This window comes from Aulonocara stuartgranti (genome assembly GCF_965226115.1).
Source record: "Aulonocara stuartgranti genome assembly, chromosome: 18".
Lineage (NCBI taxonomy): Eukaryota > Metazoa > Chordata > Actinopteri > Cichliformes > Cichlidae > Aulonocara > Aulonocara stuartgranti.
The window spans coordinates 23603400-23626397 of record NC_138954.1 but is presented as its reverse complement, the minus strand read 5'-3'; the positions used below and the strand labels follow the sequence as shown (position 1 = coordinate 23626397).

Genomic DNA, 22998 nt, shown 5'->3' with positions numbered 1-22998 from the left:
TAAATTCAATCCAGTAATATTATTTCAAAATAAAAATTAAAAACACAGGGTTGCTATGTTGTTGGTTTACTCTACAGACTGTAGATAAATCTGATGTGCTTTTGAAAAATATACTGGCCAACTTTATAATCTATTTTTTTCTTTTAATCATTCAGCTCATATTCACATCCTGATTAAGCTGAACTTTGGAAAAGATCTAAATATGGCAAAAAATGTGTTACGATCACGTTTTCTTCAATTTTGATGTTTAACACATTTCAAAATAAGAGGTAAAAAAGGTTTTCTTCAGTATTAAGAGTTTTATTCAATCTGATGGAGCATTTTTAACGGCTGGATTGTGTAATCAGATTACAGAATCCTCAGTCTGATGTTGCGGGTGTGTCCACACTTGATGGCACGTGGATGCAGACGAGCATAGCACCTAAGACGGATGACAGAAATCTTTAGATTAGTGAGATGGAATCTGTAGATCGCTGCTTTACTGAGGGCTGTGATATGTATCTGCTAACACTCAACTTGGAGCCATCAAAGCTCTGGGAGAGCTTACTCCCAGTCAACCTAAAATCTGCCACTGAATTTGATTCTGCCAACTGTTCTTTGAAAGAGGAAAATTATTTAATCAGCCACTCAGTAATTATTTAGGCTTGCTAATAATGCATTTTTTCCTAAAAACCTCATGTGCATAAGGAGCAACTAAAGGTTTTACTTCTTCGGACCTTTCCCATGCACCCTGCAAAAAGATGAAATCAAGTGGAATCAGTTTTTAGCAATCCGCTCAAAACATCTTATCTTATCTTAGGGGAATTATCCCCTCACCTCTCTGAGAATGAGTTCAGTCTCGCTAATATTTGTGTGTGCTGGTTTTGTATACATACTTGCGGCAGATTATCCTGTCACAGTTGTACTTCTGAGCCAGCTGCTTCAGTGATGGCTCAATGATGCCCCCTCTCAGACGTAGGACAAGGTGAGGGTTGGAATCTGAGAGAAAGACATGGGTATATAACCATCAATGCAACTTTAAAACATTTAACAAACAGCAGTTTTCTTCCATCGTGGTGAAATCCACCTTTTTGGATGTTATATTCTGACAGGGTGAGTCCATCCTCAAGCTGTTTCCCAGCAAAGAGCGTGAGACAGTAACTTAATGGTTACAGCTACTGTGGGCATGTACTACTACATGCACAGAGCTTTGTTAGTTACACCAATCCAGTTATAAAGCAAAATGAATGTAGTAATACTGTGCACTGAGTTCCCAGACAAAAATGATCGTTTCAGAAGTTAAGGAGAAGAAAGTTTATAAGCTTTCTGTTCACCAGCCGCTCAGAAACTCAGTGAGCAGAGCGCTGTGAACAAGTTTTATCCAGTGCTTTGTTTTTAATCTGTCCTGCTGACACTGCTGCACAGAGGGAGTAACTAACGTTGGGATGAAACTCACTAACAGGTCGCAGATTAACTGCAAGTGTTTGCTATGATGAATGACACAAAGGTACAATAAGAATGAAATAATAATTATTGAAAAAAACAAATATAGAAGAAAAGAGGAAGAGAGAAAAGCGAGGACAATTAAGTTTCATGATTTAATCCAGTTAAATATTGTTTTTCAGAAATTCCTTCAACTTTATTCTACATATTTAATTTAAGACTAATAGATTTAAACTAAATAGAAAAGAAGAAGTCCTGCTCTTAGTAGCATTGATAATATAAGAATTAAGGCAAACACTATTGATTACTAAAATATGAGTCATCATTAAGCCCACATGAGAAACAATAAAAGAGAGAAGTTGAGCTTTTTCTTGTGAACAAACTGAATCACTTCTAGAGTGAATCTTTCTAATCACCCATCAGGAGCTACGACATTTTATTCCAAAACAAAGGGCTCATGGAAAGACTTCCATCACAGACCATAATCCTTTTCATCTCTTCTTCTGCTGGAACATTTGTAACTATGTGTGCATTTTAAAAAAACAACTCCTTCACGAGAGAGAGAGGTTTCACATAAAAGTGATATTATGGTCATTAAACATTTTTGCAATTCAAGTCTGTGGACCTCCTTAGTGTGGTTGTAGAAGCTGCCAGCAGATGGCGATGCACAACAGCGGTGATAGTGACACTGTTTAATCTACAGTACTGTGTCTGTGAAGGTTCTCGGTCATCCAGGTCATCATAGTCTAAGGTGCTCGGAAAAACCTCAGGAGTCTTCTCCAAGCACGGCATCCCAATGTACTTCAGACCCAGCAACACACTCAGCCAAAAACTGGTTCATCCCAAAGACAAAATTCCTAAACACAAACTCAAAAATGTGGTGTATGCTGTGCAGTGCAGCGAGGAATGCCCAGACCTCTACATTGGAGAGACCAAACAGCCACTTCACAATGCATGGCACAACATAGAAGAGCCACCTCCACAGGACAAGACTCGGCGGTGCTTCTCCATCTAAAGGACAAAGGTCACGCTTTCGAGGATGCCAAAGTTCACATTTTGGAGAGTTTGAAAGAGGACTGAAAGAAGACATCTCTGTCCACTGTGAGCGACCATCTTCGAACAGAGGCGGTGGTTTACGACACCAACTGTCGGCCATCTATAATCCAGTTCCCTTCCCAGACACCTTAACGCCCACTCTCATCCTGGGCCATCTGACCTCACACGAAAGTGGGTTTCACAATGAGCTCACCCCAAACCTTGGCTGATTGTGACCTACACCCGTCTTCACACCTCGGCTTGTGTAATTAGGTAGAGGATCATTAGGGGGTCCATGTCTCTCTTGGGGGGACACTCCCACAGGGCTTAAATCTGGGACTCTCCACCATTTGCCCTTAGAACTGAAGAAGCTTCTTATGAGAGGTGAAACGTGTTCAAGCAACTTAAAGAAGTCCAGACGCTCCTTAGACTACAGTACTGTGCAGAACTCGTTAGCCACCCTTACTTATTTGTGTAAAGTGATCCTGGAAAAATAACACAAACAGTTCTCCAAGATTTCTGAAGATCTTTCAAAGTTTTTGTGTTTATTTAAGACTCTTATTACTGTTCTATAAATCATGAAAGCATTAAAAAGGCACCTAACCTAATGATGAATCAGTGACTGTATGAGATTTGATTTTTTGTTATAATCATTGGGATGAACTAGTGTTGTGTCTACACAGCTTACCAACAAAATAGTTTTTAATTGTATTTTTTGCTACTTAAACACATAATTTGTTCCAATTTCTTTTATAGAATCTAAGAAAAATACATCTGGCACACAATGAAACACTATGAATCATGGACTGTCCTCCCCAGAGTCCGGGCCTCAACATTTTTCCATCAGTGTGGGATTTTTTACACAGAGAACAGTACAAAAGGCAGCGAACATCCAAAGAAGAACTTTGAATGCCCTTCAAGAGGTTTAGAGCAATAAACTTTTTCCTTCTATGAATTTTTTCCACTTCTGCGTAAACACTTTTGACTAAATGGCTGCACCTCCACCCCATCTTCCTGGGTGGCTGAAGACTTTTGCACAGCACTTTAATTCTACAGAATCACATACTGAAATATTTTTCAAAATCCATCCCTCCATCCATTTTCTTCCGCTTATCCGGGGCCGGGTCAGGGAGGCAGCAGCCCAAGAAAAGAGGCCCAGACCTTCCTCTCCCCAGCCACCTCCTCCAGCTCGTCAGGGGGAACACCAAGGCGTTCCCAGGCCAGCCGAGTGATATAATCTCTCCAGTGTGTCCTGGGTGTGCCCCGGGGGTTTCTCCCGGTGGGACAGGCCCGGAACACCTCGCCCAGCCCAGGAGGCATCCTTGTCAGATGCCCGAACCACCTCAACTGGCTCCTTTCGATATGAGGAGCCGGTTGAGGTGGTTTTCAAAATCTTTAACCAAAAAAAGAAATAAAGGTAGAAAGACTAAATGATCATTTTATTTTCAGCATTTAAATGTAACAGTATTTTACAGTAATTAAAGAGCACTTCTATCTACGCATGAACATACATCAACCTGCTCTTTTGTTTCGATATTGGTTTATGTTCGTGTTAATAATCTCTGTTGTACTTTTAAATGTTTGCTTCGTGAGCCTAATAAATAAAAAGAAAACCGTGTGCAGTGAAGGCTACAGTGGACATTAGCAAGCACAAAACATTTCAAATGAAGGCTGCCGTCCCTCTTTAAAGACAGTGAATCACTATGGATCATTGTACAGCGTTACTGAGGCTCAGGATTGTGCTTCCTGTGTGTAGCAGGGCGCTATGACACCTGTTTTATGACACCGGCTTTAAAGAGAATGTTTTCTGCTTCAGTTTCTCACAGTTAAAAGTGAAGGACAGTAGCATCATCTGACTCACAGACACCGCTCTGACTGAACACACCCAGTTCACATTAGTAAAGGAAAACAACAGACGGAGAACGTTCCTACTGAGCTTTACGCATTCTGTCCACCACAGACGACCTGTGGTTGGCCAGGTTGTTAAGGACACAGCTGTTGGTGAGCATAGACAGTTTGGAGTTAAGAGAGTCTTTACTTTTCTCCCAGTAACAGTCAACTCCTGGGTCCTTGTTCTCCTCTCCCCCTTTTTCCTCCTCTTCCTCTTCAACCTCACTTTCTTCATCACTGCGTTCATCTTTTTCCAGCTGAGGAAGAAAACAGAAGGTTTCACACTACAAACTACGAAGAAGGTCCAAAAACAAATGAGTGGGTGACACTGATTTATTTTCTTGTGACCACAGGGCTGTGAATGAGGACATAAAGCTGACTAGTTCAGTTTTCTGGATGCTCCCTGTCGTCCTTTTAATTGGACTCTTTGCTTGTTTGCATCAAGTGGTATCACGTAAGAATTAGAACTGCAAAACAATTGAAAACATGTCAGAGACATCTCGTGACGCACTATAGCTTCACTGCTCTTTCTCACCTTGCCTTTCAGGAACTTATAGACCATGTGCAAGATCAACTTGGCCCAGAAGATGTGCAGACCTTGCAGCACCATCAGCAGGATGTTAAAAAAGTAGTAGCCAGCAAAAGGCTCAAACACCTCCATGGACAGTACCAGGGTGGTGTGAATGATTCTGTAAGTAATCGAATAGCTAGAGTCAAGTTGCTGATGAGAGAGTTCAAATTCATCCACACTTCTTTTACAGTTATCGAGCAATTTAACGACAAAAAAAGGAGAATTATCTCTTACTTGCTGGGAAAAATCACCAGCCGAGTCACGAGGAAGATCACAGCGAACATAACAAACAGGGTGTCACACGATCTCCTCCAGCCAGCGCCGTAGTTGAACATCTTTGCAGGCTGCAGAAATAATAACCGTGCAATAAAGTCACATAGCAAATCCCAACAATAGTGCTATGTAGATATGGATAATAAAATAACAAACTAAATGTTTTCAGAATGGGGAAAAACAGCTCAGTCTTTAAGTCAAGCAGAACACTAAGAACGCCTGCTGTTTTCTCATTTTCAGTGCAAAAATAAAAAGCATCAAGCAGCTCAGGTTTAGAAGCCTGATGTTATTCACAATTGTGTCTTTTGCACAGGTTAACAAAGGTCAGTCAGCACCGCTAGCTATCATGGCACAATCACAGGATCCTTCTGCTTCCTGCAGGCTACTGCAGAGGTCTTAGATAAATATTTTCTAAGAATAGCCTAAAGTGCAGTTTGAACTTCTGATTGTAGTTTGTACAGTCAGTTTTTCTCATTTCTTTCAATTTTCTACATTAATGTAGGATGTCTGGCCAAAGTGAATATTATATTTTTAAAGATTCCCAAGATGTTTTTTCCTGCACATGTAAAAAAAAAAAATGACCGTAAATGACCTTTATTTTACCTTTAGAGCATAAATAAAAGGATCTGCAGGTTACCTCTAGCAGGATGTCAGAGGAGTCGTGGAGCAGCATGACCAAGGTGCCGATGCGAATGTAGTTGGCACAATAAGAGAAACTGAGCAGGAAGATGGTAGCCAAGTGGTGGACGACCTGTTCCTTAAAATCCTGCAAAGGCAAACATGCAGTGAGCAAAACAAAAGAACCATCAGATGTCAACAGAAGACAGTCACTCATTAACCATGTGCTGGTCAGGTTTCTCATTAAAGCAGAAGTAAAGTGAGAGAAACATGAAATATGACCACAGTTAGACCAACATCATCCCAACAGCTAACTTCTGTAAAGGGCATCTGCTGCGTGAGACAGGAAGAAATCTGGCAACGCACTCTGTGGTGGAATGTGTGAAACATGCAACTCAGTCAGCAGCAATCTGTATATAAACTCTGGCGTATCTAAAAGGGCAGCGCACGCAGTGAATCAGCTGCTTTCAATGCAATGCTTGCGTAACAAAACGGGCCGTTCAATGCACAAGCGCTTCTGTTTAAATAAACACTTTGCTACGTGTCGCCGGGGCTGAACGCAGCCTGTTGTGTAACATCCTCACCTTCCTCTTGACATCCACAGAGATCCGAAGGAGCAGAGAGCCATAAAATCCCAGCTCCAGCATGTAGTACCAGTAGTGAGCTCTCTCCATGGGCTGAGGAGGACAAATATAAAGGTGATTTTTTTTATAAACTACCTGGACTTTAAATACTGGCAGAACAGTAGGGAGCACTGCACCTACACAGGTGGAGGATTTGAAATGTATTTATAAGCTTTTCTGTTTAAGAAAGGAAGGGAAACTATCATGAATAATTCTAGCGTGTCGCTATCCTTACACTTGCCACCGAAGCCTAAGAATCTGAGCAACTCATTTTGTTTTTAGTCCCACTAGGCGGTATAATGGATCACTCTTTGCCTATAAACTACAATTAGATGGATTGAAACTATTCTCAGCCATGACGGTATTTTTATTTATTTTTTCATACATATACATACATACATACATATACATATATATATATATATATATATATATATATATATATATATATATATATATATATATGTATGTATGTATGTATGTATGTATATATATATATATATATATATATATATATATATATATATATATATATATATATATATGTATGTTTTATTATGCTTACTTTTAGAAACTTGTAAATGTATTTATCATAGACTTTTTATACACATAATTTATTACGTATTATTATTATTAGTAGCAGTAAATATGAATATAAAATATTTTACTTTTCTAAATATAGAACCAGGATGCGTTAAATATCAAACTAATGCAGTTTCATGGCCAAAGTTAACGACCAAGCCAAATCAGTAACCGGGTAAATGTGTGATTCTTTATAATAAGCCGTTAATTATCAGGGCCTCTAATTCTTGGCTTGTTTAGATTTATTTAACCCCATCTTGAGTAACTGAATATAATCAAAGTTACACATGCACATATTTAACTTTTTAACTTCATTTCTGACATCCTGGCACTATATAAATAACCTGGTTAACTCTCTGTAGTTTGAATGCCGTACATGAATTTACTGTATTGTGCTTGTTTTACAGCTCCTCTGTAAAATAGGTGTAATTGGATTACCTATCCGTACACAGGTTACACTTTCAACATAAATAATGAGACTTTCACAACGGTTATTTTAATGGAGCACACTCTGTTTTACCAAAGTAGTCATGTGGTGTATGTAATGTTTTCACCTGAAATGGATACTGCCTCCAACATTCCCTGAGGTCCCAGAACCACGGTTTCTGCACAGACAGGGAAAAATTTAGAATAAACCTGAAGAGGTGGAAACGTATGAAAGGACAGAAATAACTTTCAGATTATCCCTCATAATGTCCTCCCGATTTCCACACCTGTTGTCCTCAGGGGTCAAAAATGACTCCATCTGGTTTGATTGATACTTAATTAATATGAAGTGGATTTTTCCCCCACTTTTAATTAAAACTTAATTCAAACATTTTGACACGATTTCTTTATTCCATTTCAAATTTATGTCTGATAAAACCTCATTTAAATGAAATGTGTCTTTGTTTTTGGGTAAAAAAAATAAATTAAATCATCAGTTATTGTGATTATCGTTTCACAACCAGAGTTGGTTTCTTTAACAGATGATCACAGACGGGTATATGTCAAAGTTAATTTAGGAAGCTGTTTTTAAACTACTTCAAGTTTTTCACTGGCAGCAAATAATCACATCTGTTGTCTTCTGGGGTCAAAAATGACCGCATCTGGTTTGAAAGCAATAAGTATAAAATATCATCCATCTCTGTGTTTCAAGCTTTTATACAACTTTATTCCAACTCATTACCTGACATCACATACTGCACATGTTTTTATCTCGTAGTTCCCCGGTTTACTTGGGATGTTCTGTTGGAATGGACAGAGTCCTCTGAAGGGGACTTGGTGCTCACACAGTCATATCAGTACCTGGATCTTACATCACAGCAGGAGAAACACCCACTTGTTCCATACACCTCCAATGGGAGCATGTTTGTGTCATGAACAATGATCATTTATTGTTTCTTTATCAAGGAATGATATCCTTTTTGCGATTCTGTGATTAATCTTGTGTCAGTCACGGTAGCATGAAAACTGCCCTAAAAGACTCTGGATGTCATAAACTGGCCGTAGCGACTCTACTGGATGCACGGCAGTAAGAATCAACACACCCACATATGCCTACAGCTGCTCTTGATCCATTTTTCTTCCTCTCTTGTTGTCCCTCCTTGTTTGTCATTGAGTTGGCTGTAGAGCAGGTCATCTGCTAATTGGATGGTTGTTGGTTCAATCTCTGTGTGCTCTAGTCTGGAGTTCTTACCAAGGTGTCCTTGGACACGTTACTGAACCCCAACTTGGTCTCTGATGCATCCATTGGCATGTGAACGTTAAAAAGCATAATACAAGCAGAATACATGGTGTATAATGCTTTCAGCGCTCGCGTAGAAAAGCAATCTGAGGATTTTAGGTAATCAGTATGGGACCTGGCATATGTGCCGTGGTAGATTGTCTTTCTCTGTGACGCACGAGAGAGTCCTGCATCGTCTGTCACTGGGAAGGATAGAAGACCAGATCAGTGTTTCCTCATATTACTGCAAATATTCCTGTCTCAGCTGACTCCTCGTTCTTGCTTGATCTTCATCATAATTGAAATAGAAGATGTGTAGTCCTCTGACACATCTTCTATTTTAGTTTCACATTCTGAAAATTCAAGAAACTTCAAGAAGCCCAGTCACTTTCTTTCCAAGCTCTTCAGACTACCACATTCTGGATGCCTGAGAACCTACTTGAACATACTTCAGATTCTTCATCACTTTCCTTCACTTCATAGCCTTCTTCCACTTCTGCAGGTGGCTGATGTGCTTTTTCAGAGAAAGGGTAGCATGTGCTCTAAATATTGACAATATTTTCTATATCTTCTAACCCTGGATCTTCCTGAACATTGATTATTCCTCCTCATTACACTAGAGGACAATATGTGCATTTCTTTACTGGTCATTCCTTTCCACAACATGGTAAAAAAAATTATCTCACAAGCCTCCAGTGCAATGGAGGCTTGTGAGATAATTTCTGTGTAGGTATTATTGTAGAGTCTACCTTACAATATGAAGCACCTTGATGCGACTGTTGTTGTGATTTGGTGCTGTATAATTAAAATTGAATTAAATGTAGAGCACCTGCCTCCTCATTGTGCTTCCTGTTTTGTTGTTGTTGTTATGAGCATTGCATGACCCCACACATCAGTGATCCAAGATGTTTGAAAGCAGTATGGTATGAAAATATGGCCCTTTGCAACACTTTTTACTTTGGGCCGTTTTTGACCCCCAAGGACAACAGGTGTTACAAAATCCAATAAAACCCCCATAAATAAATCAAATTACTTATTCCAACTTATTCCAATCATGCATAGCATAGTACTGAATAACTTCACTTATTTTCAGACCATTTAATGAATAAAAAACACATTTTTGATAGCAAAAGATTTCTTTTTGGGACAAAAATGACCCCAGGACAACACAAAGGTTAAATTGATTTTTTTTCACTCACTTATTGTTTTAGCATCAATAGTAGGAGTAAAATGTCATTGCTATAAAATGTTGTCACTCACATCAACCAGGCAGGACAATCCAGCCACAAAAGCTGTGAGGTAGAAGAAGAACCTCCAACTGAAAGACAGCGACTGAGATGAGAAACTCTGGCCATTTAAAAAAGCACTTTAAAAATGTAACCAGCCAAAGCTTTGGACAGTGTCAGAGTTCTTGCGAGCTTTTCCAGGATCGGTCATTGTGGAGACTGGTGGAGGATCTTCTATTGAAGGAACTCATCAGTAACTGGACAATGACGGAGGCGTGGAGGGGAAATACTTACGCAGCTTCACCAAACTTCTTGGTTTTAGACGGCTTGTCTTGGCTCCTGCGACGCTTGAACCACGTCTCTATTTGTCTCTGCGTTTTGCGGCACGACAGCATCAAGCCTTCCATTTCACTCTGAAACAAAAAACAGCACAGAATGAGTTGAGGTGGAGCAAGCGACGCTCGAATGCAACGTGTTCGTATTGTTCTTTTAAAACGTACTTTAAGAAGTTTGTAGTGCAGTAAAAGTAAGTGCGACGTGCAGGCTTCGATTTATTTCTCCTGTTCAAACCCATTTGAATATAGTTGACATCATTTTTGAGTATATTTATTTTATTATTTCTTATTAATGTTTACATATGTAGCATTCATTTCATTGTTTAGTGAAATTTGTTTAAATAATCTTGATCACATGTTCATTTTGCTTTCCAAAAACAAAATAAACTTAGTCAGAAACTTTCTATATGTATCTAAACAGTATTTTAAAAGTTATAACCTGTTACTATATTGTACATAACAAAGTCATAAAAAATAATGTGATATTTACATATCATTCTTTATATGCCTACAGTGGAAACAATGGCAGAAAGAAGCATAGTTTTAAATAGCTCTATATAGCATTATTAACATGTTGACCTTCAGATCAATCTACAGGGGTCAGAGGTCAAATGTGACCTGCTATTTCAAGTCTTTGTCTATATGTTAAAAGAACACACCACACTTGTAAGAATCATAGTTTCTAAGTTCCATCCATCCATTCGCTTCCGCTTATCCTTTTCAGAGTCGCGGGGGGCACTGGAGCCCATCCCAGCTGTCATAGGGCGAGAGACAGGGTACACCCTGGACAGGTCGCCAGTCCAACACACAGGGACAGACAACCATTCGCACTCACATTCACACTCACATTCACACCTAGTGGCAATTTGGATTATCCAATTAACCTATCCCCACAAGTTGCATGTCTTTGGACGGTGGGAGGAAGCCGGAGTACCCGGAGGGAACCCACGCAAACACGGGGAGAACATGCAAACTCCACACAGAAAGACCCCGGCCTGATGTTGGAATTGAACTCAGGACCTTCTTGCTGTGCGGCAACAGTGCTAACCACCGTGCCACCGTGCACCGTTTCTAAGTTATGAGGCTTTTTGTCAGTTTTCAGCCAATAAGTCATTAAGCTGACCCTCCATATTTCTTCAGTCTTTAGAGCAAAAGCAAATGTCTGCTGGACTCATTTCTATTTAGCCAGAAGCCTGTGAAAGGTCACAAGATGACCTTGTGGGGTTGTGTGTTTAATGCTGTGGGGGAAAGGGAAAACAAAGTGCCTTTACACACAAATTTAACTTTCAAATGAAAAAACACGCCAGTTTAATCATTTGAAAAACACCTGACTTTAAAGAAATACAAATTCAAAGACTAAGCCACGTGTTTGCATGCGTGCAGAGGCCTCCTCAGGCTCACCTGTGTCGGCTCTCTCCTGTTCTGGATGTAAAACGACTCCAGATTCGGCGATGGTGCAGCGGTCACTTGAAATCTATTCTTCACCCCAAGACACCTGGCCATGGGTGGGGCAACAAACCTGAGGGCAGAGAGAACAAAAGGTATCTTAGAAAGAGGACGGGGGATACTCGGGGTAGCAGTCACTGTTTAGCTGTAAATAGAGCGCTGGGTGACCAGCGTGTGACTGCACTTACATATGAATGCATTGTATTACCACTCACTTAGCAACACAACAGTTAAAAAACATTAGGTTAAAGCATTGTTACAAACCTGCAAACAAGCCTGCTTTTATTAGTTAATTATAGCCATGCATGATTTTTTTCCACTCCAGGAACATGAGATCATTTGACAATCACATGACATCTTAAGTATGATTAACAAGCAATTTGAGTCTCTTGACGCATCTTCTGCTTGTTTGCTCACAGCTAATATGTTAAATTACCTTCATTTAGGTTTGAACATCTCTAATTTTCTCCCTCATTTCATTTCTGTTTATCTTCCTCTCTAGTTTCCAGAGTCTTTCTCCCCCCATGCTAACAATGCCAGCTCCACTCACCAAAAACACAAAAACACCTGCTCACTGTCCCACAGCTCGGATCCTCTTACAAAGTCCTCTCTATTGATACTGTGGATGGCTATAGGAAGCAAATGCAGTGCGACTACTTTTTTCCCCAGTGTTGACAACGACTTCATATGATTGCTGTATTTTCGAAAAGACTTGTAAGTGCTGTTTCAGCTTCAGTGGAGTGAAATGTTTGTGTGCTCTGCTGCAGACCCTTCACTATCTCAAACACTCACTCACCCATTTCAAAACAAAGAAGGCCTGTGTGCTACCTTTCAAACATGTAGCGGAGGGCTACGAAGCCGAGGGCGAGGGGCAGAGCGATGAGAAGGTCCAGGGGTCTGGGGCGGTTGGAGTCCCCCATTTGTTCCATGTCTCTCCAGGTCACACCAGGAGGAAGCCAGTAGTCCTCCTTCCATAAATCAGGCAGCATCTCCATTTTTTTTCTGATGCACAGGTGAAGAAGAATAAGAGAACATGGTGGACAGAACAAAATAAGAATAGATTAGATTTACTGTCATTTAAAGGTATATAACTCAAACTGTGAAATTAAGTTTGGCATCTAATCTGAAGGGCAAATAATATACAATATACAACACACACACATAGACACAAATGCACAAACCAATTATATTATGTACAGTACACATTAGAGGTTTCCACACAGTTAAGCTTGAGCGCAAACAAATATGAATTCATCCAGGTATAACAGCAGGTGAGGTGTCACGTGAGAGAGACAGCAGCTACAACAAGAAGAGCACTATGTTGGTGCATCCTAAGCATCCTATGATCCTACATCTGTCACCTCAACTACAATATGTTATCAAAAATCAACAATAATAATAACTCTTAAATAAATAAAAATGTCCCACAATAAGAAAATTCCTGTCCTACAAGATCAGAATTAATCATCCTAACAACCATAAAGCACGGGTCAGGTGAATAACGATCTCTTTTAAACAAAGTGCAGAGAAATAGCCGACTGCACTTCAGTTGGTTGTTTCCATGGATAAACGCAGTAAGCTGCAATGAGACCGCCGAAAGAAACGGGATCCAGAGCAGAAACCTACCGACCAGGACCTCCGTGTGAATTACAAACCGAATTAATGAGGCAGGAATCTGAAAGAAAATCCAGCTTAAACCGAGATTTCAGGCTGAGCCCTGGGTGGCTGACGATGCGCCGTGGTGCTCCTGTGTCCTGAAGACGACAGCAGATCCGAGCCGCTCGGTCATCATCGATCTGCAACGGTTGTTAAGTCAGACGGGGTTTTAAAAAAAATGAAGCGGGAAAGGAAGCTGTGGGACAACCTTCAAAAGTAAAAGCCCTCGGAAGAGTATGTTGTAGCTTTTAGTAGTTTATTTACTTCGTTTTAGTGTCCCCCCCGATAAATTTGTATAAATATAGAGTAAATAAAGAAATATCACTTCTCTCTCTTTAAGTCCAAACTGAAAACTTACTTGTTCAAAATAGCTTATCGCACGTAACCTCTTCACTCTACTATTTTCAATTTGTTTTATGTCTTATGCTTTTATGATTGTGTAAACTGTTTGCTTTTATTCTGCTGTCTACAGTGTCTTGAGTGTTTTGAAAGACGCTTTCAAATAAAATTTATTATTATTATTATTATTATTATTATTATTATTATTATTATTAATTTATTAATTTATTTTGAATATCATTTTTAATTAATGTAAGCATATTTTATTAACACCTCATGCTTTTTGACCTTTTGACCCACAGCCAAATACAGTCAGGTCGTGGTAGGTTCAAAAATGTAGCAGTGAACCTTTATTGTGAAGACTTCCGGTCTGCTCTGTCTGTCTGAATGATTGATAGCTGTGGGGGGACTGACGCACCAGGGGTGTCTCCGGCTCAGGGGGAATGATTCACAGTGTGAAGTGGGCTCTGTGGTTACCTTTTAAGTTATAGTGGGTGGGCAGGCTATTGCTGATTGCTTGCTACAATTTAAGCAGAAGGATAAGTGGTTACTAGCTGGGAAAGCAGGGATAGGCCTATTTTCAGTGTGCATGGTCTTTAACATATCAGGCCTTATAGTTGTTAACCTGTCATGATGTTCCACTATATAACCATTATATGAATAACACAAACTGGGGCAACCATGGCACAAAAGCTGTGATCTATTCCATTTCATTACACTTCGTTTTACTGTAAAAACTGTTTGATTAAATCCTTGATTGAATATCATGGATGGGAAACATGCCTGATTACATTTCCCTCTACTCCTTAGTAGATTATTCTCATGGCAGACTTCTCCCGGGTCACCAGCTCTCTCTGGGAAAGCAGCTCCAGAAACCCATTGCAACGAGCTTCGAAGGTAAGCACACCTCTCTGCACAGGCTGGCAGGCAAACCTTTTGAACTTTTACCCTTAAGAAAACTCAGGACAACTTTAAATGGTTCACTTCTTCCAAAGCCACACTGTGGTCCTCCTCACACTGTCCTCCTCCACATTCAAGCACTGCAGACAACACTCCTCATGTCCCAAGATTAGCAGATAACGTCAGCACTGTTATGCAAATGTGCAGATCTTTATTGCCAAACAGCTCAGCTGGGGAGCTGTTTGGCAATAAGCTTGTGCATGACACACTAGAATTGTGTGTGTCACGAGGCGTATAGGTGCAATATTCGGTCACATACAGGTCACATACAGGTAAAAGGTGTTTAAATGACTTGTGTTCGGGCAGTAAGGGGAGAGTTTGTGTACATTATGCAGCAGACAAATTACTATGATTTGCATGTGGCTGGGTGTGAGCTGTCCTTCACTGAAGTGTATGAGTGTATGTATAACACCGGTGTACTTGTGTTACTCGTGTTAATGCAATATTAATAATATCTCTTTGTGGCGCTGCACTCCAAAGACTTAATTCCCCCTTTTTAAGAGTTCAAATATTTCCATTATGTAAATATTTAAAAGTTAAGCTTTAGGTGTCAACTGTCAAACAAAGAAATGAATGTAAATCAGTGGGAATCCTGGTACGCGCAGGTGTGTTTTTCTGTGTATTTCATGTTTGCATATTCAGGAAGGTTTGATCTGATCTGCATTTAGTTGGTATGTTCTTGAGCTGGAAAAAAGGACAGCTGTTAAAAGGTCAGACGTGAAATATATTAAAATGAGAGTCAGTCATATCACCTGAGCCAGATTTGAGGCAATGTTTTGTGTGTGTGATCCAGACGTATTTGCATGTTTGTGTGCATGTGCACATGTGTTTTTCTGCAGACAGTCTGCGGGAGGGTGAAGGGAACTGAATGCCTTTTTTGTGTTGGCAAGGAAGTAAATTGTCAGAACTCAGTGAAGCAAAATCTGTCGAGCTCAGTTCGCCACTAATGAGGTCGGGGTTGTTATACAGTGTTTCCAACCATCTGTTGGACTGCACTGGACTGTTTTGGTCAGGTTAGAGAAGTCTGACTGCACTCTTTGTGCTAAATCTCTAACAAGTTCCCCACTGAGTAATTAATAGAATAGAATAGAATAGAATTCAACTTTATTGTCATTGCACATGCACAGGTACAGGGCAACGAAATGCAGTTTGCATCCATCCAGAAGTGCTTTAGTGATATAGATATATTACAATATATATTAGCAATAATATAGATATGTGAGTATATTACAGAAATGGGTCTAAGGCAGCTATATTAAGGCAGCTATATTGACTAATAAATTGCTGTGAGCAGTTCAGTTCAGGGAGATTCCAGCTGTACATCTCAGCTCTGTTCTCTGGATTTGGCTCAGTGGTACTTTGAACTAAAAGCTAAAAGCACTGGACGAGATCATATATGCAGTAGCATCTTATTTTAATATGTTTCCAATGTTTCCAACTTTTTCACTCTCCAAAAGACACGGGACCAAATTTTATGACGACTCCAGCAGTTCCCATTGTTGTATTGTAGGTTCTTCACCTTACAATATAAAGTGCTCTGAGGTGATGGCTGCCGATGAATTGAAATGTCATAGAACAAGAGGCAAGGTAGACCCTTGACAGGTCACCAGTTAACCAGAAGGCAGTTTATTTTAAATTTTATACACATTACATGATCAGTTTCTAGCTGTTGCATAAGAAGAACATGACATATAAAGATATGCGCATGTGTATTTGACTGGTTGTTAATTATGTTAGCAGGATGGAGAGCTGTATTAGACATGTGAGCATACAGTGTTTCTACGGAGTGATGATGTCATTTTGATCATTTCAAAGTAAGAGTTTTAAACTGAACTACATCTCCTGTCATACATGTCAGAGCTACGTTACTGTGCAAGCAGCTAAAAAGTGGTTTGTTTAGAAACTTAGAAAGAACGCCACTGCAAAAACATTTCATTTGGAGGTTCATCTGGTACAATTAGGTTCCACCCTACTCTGTGTATCTCTTTGCAAGCCCCTAACTGATTATTCGATTGATGTCCCTCGCACTAAATCTTCCTGCTATCGATTTTAGCACAGCAACAAGGACAGCCTTTGCACAGGAAAGGTTCATGTGTATGAGTTAGTAGCTGACATGGATTTGTGTGCATGTAGTTAAGTGCAGTTTGCAGATCTGTAAATGAATTAGTGTTTCTAAAAGCAGGGCAAGACGAAAGCTTTTATTTCATTTTAAAAAATGAATTCCACTTTCATTCTTTCTTCTTCTTTTTTTAACAAGCGAGTGTGCACGTCCAGTAAGTTTGATCACAAACAGCAGTTTGATATTTCAGTCTTTAATCATTATGGAAACAGAAAAATCAGTGAAATATCAATACTAGCCATTATTTATAAAGTCTTTCAGAGTCACGTTTCAAAGGGCTTTACAGTATAACACGGACAGAAACAATATAAAACAAGAGGCCAAAGGAGCAGTATTAGTATGAAATAGATCTATTTTTACAGGTACTGTTGAACAGATTTGGCTGGTGTTTCACTGGATGGGGCCTAAAGCCAAAAAGGATTAGCGGGAGGACATTGGTGCACTTGCATTTCATAATCAGAACTTTATATGACACACATTCAATCAGAGCTGTGAGCCTCATAAGCCTTTTAAAGGGATGGTGACGTGAAACAGCAAAACCCCGAAGAAAATTTTGTGATGTTTATTCATTATAAATGTAGCTTTTATAGACATTGAATTTAGGACAAAGTGAATTTGAAAAGAAAAAGATATAAATAGAAGCTAAAGCTCAATTTCAGAAGGAAATCTAAATTACATCTTTAAAAACAGGTGCTTTGGTTAACTGGTCAAGAACTTTACCTGAGGGTCATCAGAGTGGTGGCACAAAAGCCACCAAATGTCCAGCATGAGTCAAAGCTGATTTAGAAAAAAATCAAGTTTACAGTTTCAAGCAAACTCAGACCTTCTTTCCTGATCTTTTCAATTAAACTAATCCAGCCTTTTACCTAATAATCATAGAAAGCATATGCTCCTTTTTTCTAAAGCTCTTGCAAGTGAGTGCAGTTGTGTCTAAATGATTTCCATGTCTATCCTAAACTCATTTAGTTTCTCTCTTATTTGATCAGGACATCTCCTGCGGAGATCTGCTTTCTGGAATTTGTAAAAGAAAAAAAAAACATTATAGAATTATAAAATGACATGATGAGCACGAGTCATGAAGAAATGCGGAGATATGGATCCTTCTCTTCCTGCAGCGTCTGTCACTGAAAGCACTGTACATAACACACACACACACTTAATGTCTGTAAAGTAAAATGGAAACTGGGCTTCTGGTGTTTCTGCTTGTTCTCTGTGCTGTGCTGCATTTTGCCCTCATACAGTTTCTGTTCAGTGCTTTCATATTGTTATGCAATAAGGACTGAGAGCTTCCTTTTACACCAGGAACCGAGCTTTTCACTGGATATTTCTCTCATCCCTAGCCGCTTCCGCTGTTACACAATGGCGTAATCAAACTGTGCTCTGTCGAGACCTTCCTTGTGGTCCGTCCACGATGACGATGGCATGCTGCTGTAAGGATCTAAAATGATGCGGACACAACGAACCACGAGGAAGAGCAGCAGCAGCACGAGGAGGCCAACAAAACACAGGGCTGATCCTTGTTCTGGGTGACCCGGCACGGGCTGCAGCACGGTGGGGCCCCGGGGATACCCGGGCGGAGCTGGAGAAGAAACATCATAGTCCATGAGCCAGTAGTTTGTGTTGCTCATCTTGGAAGTGAGGGAATGTTTTTGGAGTTTGAAATCGCTTAACTAAATGACTGTTTCTTTGCAGTCAGAAGCTCTGAGGAGTGGCACTGCTCCACATAGCCGTCTTTGTTAATGTTCGTGGTTTCTAAACATGGAGGAAGCTCACGTAGTGAAATCTGGCAGCTAATAGCTGACTGAGCTCAAATGCAGTGTTTTCCACAAGCCGCAGGGCAACAGAAATAACATAGCACAAATTAGCAGTGCAAATTAATCAGTCCTCTGGTAAATGGTGTGGCAAGCTGGGGCATGCTCAGCATGGCAAATTAGACTGAACTGGCTGGTGTTGGCATGATCCCTATATAGCACTCATTTGTACTCAAGAGATCTAAACAATACAAAAGTAGAGGTCCCTGATTTATTTATTCTGTGTAATCCTCCGTTATTGGTCAATATTTTAACTGTCATCCAATAGCAGCTCTCTGGAAGCCTTTATTGTAATTACAAAGTGAGTATAAATCTCAGCTGAGTGACTGAAGATGTCCCATGGATCAATCAAAGTGCCTGCTGGCTGGAAATGATGTGTGTCGTGCTGCTTCACAGAATTATTTTGCATTCAAATTGTTTTGACTGTGTCGGCCTGGTTACTGAGCAAAGCTTGTATTTTTGTGTCTATTTCTTCATCCGGAGTCACGAGGAGCTTTTTCATTTGGGGTTTCAGTCATCAGGATACCTAAAAGGAAAAAAGAAGCAATAAAAACTCAGTAAATTTCCAGTATGCACTTCCTAGATGTAGAGAAAACCCACTGATTCAGGATTCGACCAGGGTTAAATTTTATTTGTTTGTTTCTGGGCACCAAGTGAATATTTTGGGGGTTTTCCTGCAAGCACAAAAAAAATTGTGTGAGAAAAACAATCTCTCCTGAATTCAGATATAGCTTAGTAGAAGATAAATAAATCAGGCACTGATGAGGGGAAAGAAAAAGAAATATGGAGAAAACCCTTAGGGAGTTGCTGCACTCTTGCATGGATACACCCTGCACAGCTTCTTTAATGGAGAGACATTTTCCTGCGATAGGTGAATTCCCCCATCCGCAGATTCTATTCCAGGAGGTTTCCTCTTCCTCCTTAAGACCCCGCAGATCCTCACAAAGACACGCTGATAGCACTCTTGCTCACCCAATGATGGGACTTAAGGGCATAGTGAAGGTTTAATAGGGGACCTTTGGACACAATGAAAGAAAGTGCCTGCCTCAGTATCAATTATCAAATGGCCTGTGGTTGCATCAGGTCTGGACAGCACGGAATAGCCATGTGTAGAAGAAGAAGAAAAGAGGCTAAATAGGCAGGACGGGCTCGGCAGTCAATAGAGCGGACATAACGTTTACACGGCAGGACAGAAATCACTTTGAAAAAAGGCTGATAATGAAAACAGGGATAGCAGTTTCTCACCGTTTCCATTTTTTTAAGGATTCGATTGATTTTTAGCAGCTGGCTGTAAACACAAAAGAAGATTAACTGGATTTAAAAGTTAAAGATTTGCTTTCTCTTAAATCCTTTTGAGCAGTTGCCCTGACAAAATACACTTTAACCAGTAGTTATGCAACACAACCAAAGTTATGGCTCTCTGGAGCGCAGCTTTACCAGTTTCCTAAATGCATGAGGTAGGAATCACTCAGCACTTTGCATCCTTTCCCCACCTTTATTTAAATCAAGGCGTGAGACAAAGCACTGATTATCATATATGTGGGTCTGTCGCAGGTCTGGGGTTTCAAAGATGTGACCAGAGAAGTCATGTTTTATGTTTTTAGGTCATTCCACAGCTCTGCAGATTAGCCAAGGTCATAATGACAAACAAACAGCAACAGATCCAAGAGCACAGGTGAAAATTCATTTTCCCTGAGAATCAAAGCAAACACAAAAGCTTTAAAGAATATAAAAGAATAAGCCACATCAATTTCATGGATCACTGATCTTCATAGCGAGACCTGCTTTGGTTCCTAAACAGCACATAAATCACACTTTATTGCCTGACCATCTGATTTACGCAAAACAGCAAAATGAAAGCCTGGTGTGGACAGTTCAGGGCTCCAGATTTGTAATAAAATCTGAAGCTTTTTTTTTTTTAAGCAATAAAGCAAAAAAAAAAAAAGAAGAGATTGATGAAAGCACTAAGCAGCTGTGCCAGTGAAATCTGACGACACACTGAGTGACATATGGCATTCCTCGTGCCTTTAATACCTGTAATACCTCCAATTTAGGGCTCTGGATTATAACAGCAGCTTTGAAAATGTCAAGGACTTCTACAAATGAAACGGATATTGTCTGAAAACTAAAGTAAATCCTTAAAGTTGGACTGTCAGACTGTGAAAAGGGGAAGCAATCTCCACCCAACAATGAGCACGTTGCTGTTAAACTTGTGTTTGGTGTCATCAAGATGATTAAAGCCCTAAAACATCTTCGGCCTCTTATGCAATTATTTTTTTGTTCTCCATTAAAAGGTAACAATTTTTAATGGATATTAAAACACAAATTATTTAAATGAATTTAAAAATTTTAAACAGAGTGAAATTAGAAGTTTTTAACTGAATTTCAGTGAAGGATTTTTTGATTGTAACTTCTTTTAAAACTTCTTACTACGCTGTAACTTTTAAACACTTCACAGATTTTCAAAATCAAAGACGTAAGATGAACATTGCAGTGGTTTAAAAAGCTCCAATTTTCCAGGATTGTTGAGAAGTGAAAGAATTAACTACCTTCATAAATATATTTCTATATATGTTTTTGTAGAATATATCACAAGATGAAAATCGCCTGGATTATGGTTTGTATCTTTGTATCACATGTGAGGTGTTAAGGTGCCCCGCTCTTAATAGTTCCTTTAAAACATTATTGATAGAAGTAGCACAGAGAGGATTGAACATGTTTTAAAGGGTGTCATAAAGTTACACAAGAACTCACAAATCACACCTGCTACTGTTTCTGACAGCTCGCAGACGTTGCCATTTAAAAAGTTAGACATGCAGGACCACAATAACTCCTACAAACAAACGTTTAACGAAGCAAGCACAGTCACCATTGTCATGAAACACAAACTGGAGGACGATCAGAAGAGATTAGAACTTACCTTGAGGTGAGGACTGTGTAATAATAATGATGGTGATGATGATGATGATGATGCAGCAGTAGCCCTTCAGCACCTTGGACAGCTCTGTGCTCACTCACGCTGCACGCACAGATTCAAGACTGAACTCTGCTTCCTCTGAGGGCTTTAAGGTCTCCTCAGTTTCACGGATCCGCCCCACCTCCCTCCCTCTCCGCACACCAACAACTGCCCTTGTGCCATGCACGCACACACACACACACACACACACACACACACACACACACACACACACACACACACACACACACACTGTTTTCGTTTGGATGAGTAAATCACAACATGTGGCTTTTGAATTATATAAGAGGAGTGCATGACGTGGGGACAGTCAGGGATCCTGATAGCCACACAGCCATTATGGAACAAACGCCTGTTCTGTTGTTGTTTTCCTTGAAATTTAAATGATCGAATTACCTTAATGCTCCATGCCATGCAAATAAAAGCAGCTGCACAGAGAAGACTTGTGTTAGACAGCTGACAGCAAATATTTCACTTTCATAGATTTACATTTCTTTTTTTCCTTTTTTTTAACAACTAAAAATGCACCTGAGACAAGTGCGTCTGGCTGAACCACCAACAAACACGATGACATTTTGTTGAATATTATCCTGCGGGGAATAAGAGGAGTAAAGACAAACATAGATCCACCACTGACCACATACCTTCTGTGGATTTTGTGGGGATTTTGGTGTTTTAGCAACCTCAGAGAAACTTTTAGTTTTCTTCCACTGGGATGTCAGGAGGCTCAACTCCTGTAAATCAGGAAAAAACAAGTCATTTTAAGTGCAACAGCTATTCCTTGGGGTATATGTTCAATTTAAGTGCTATTATGCCCTCATTGTGTGAGTGTGCGTGTCTCCCCGTTTCTGTTTTTATGTAGCTCACTGTACAGAACAGTTGACCAAACCTAATGATATATTTCTCAACATCACAGTAAATGCTTCATCTTCTGGCCTGTTCTTTTCTATTCTTTATGTCTAATATTCTGATTAAAGCTCTTATTAAACAAAACATGGGTTATGAAGCTAGATTAGATTTCTTTTAAGTGATGTTAAGAGATCTGTGCAAATGTACAAAAACTGCAGATGAACACATTGTCTGTTTTGGACAATAAGACTATAAGTAGGGTTTGCCTCATGGATAACTGGTATTCCTTCTTTAATAAAAATATGTTTCCTGTATTAAAATATTAGCATTGACAGAGTTTTTTTTAAATACATGAGAGTCTGCTGTTTTTTTTAAACCCATTCCTTTGTTATATTGTGTAAGACGACATTTAAATTTGATGTCAGGTTGCACTCCAGGTTTTGCTGACCTGCAAAAAATTACATGATCAAGAAGTGGAGCAAAACAAGCGGGGCTACCTGATTGTGCCTGTGGCTATAAGCTCCGAACTCACTGTGAGAAGTAATTAATTGACACAATTAAAAC

The 22998-nt window shown here is 39.7% G+C and overlaps 1 protein-coding gene across 3 annotated transcripts; it reads right to left on the bottom strand.

Moving 5' to 3' along the window:
• Positions 1–307: 307 nt before the first annotated feature.
• LOC309693864 (ceramide synthase 2-like) lies at positions 308–13562 on the bottom strand. 3 transcript variants are annotated; one of them, XM_082513458.1, is made up of 13 exons: positions 13353–13562; positions 12555–12728; positions 11682–11799; positions 10240–10358; positions 9980–10037; positions 7569–7619; positions 6394–6486; positions 5829–5957; positions 5153–5262; positions 4883–5036; positions 4496–4604; positions 876–978; positions 308–421 (listed from the first exon to the last, which is right to left on the bottom strand). In XM_082513458.1, exons 2-13 carry the CDS (start codon positions 12719–12721, stop codon positions 349–351), a joined length of 1284 nt encoding a protein of 427 aa, XP_082369584.1. In that variant the 5' UTR covers positions 12722–12728; positions 13353–13562; the 3' UTR covers positions 308–348. The 3 variants fall into 3 exon arrangements, with proteins under 3 accessions (XP_082369584.1, XP_082369585.1, XP_082369586.1); XM_082513459.1 differs by having other exon boundaries at positions 13382–13562; XM_082513460.1 differs by lacking the exons at positions 308–421; positions 876–978 and having other exon boundaries at positions 3876–4604; positions 13353–13561.
• Between the last annotated feature and the right edge of the window lie 9436 nt (positions 13563–22998).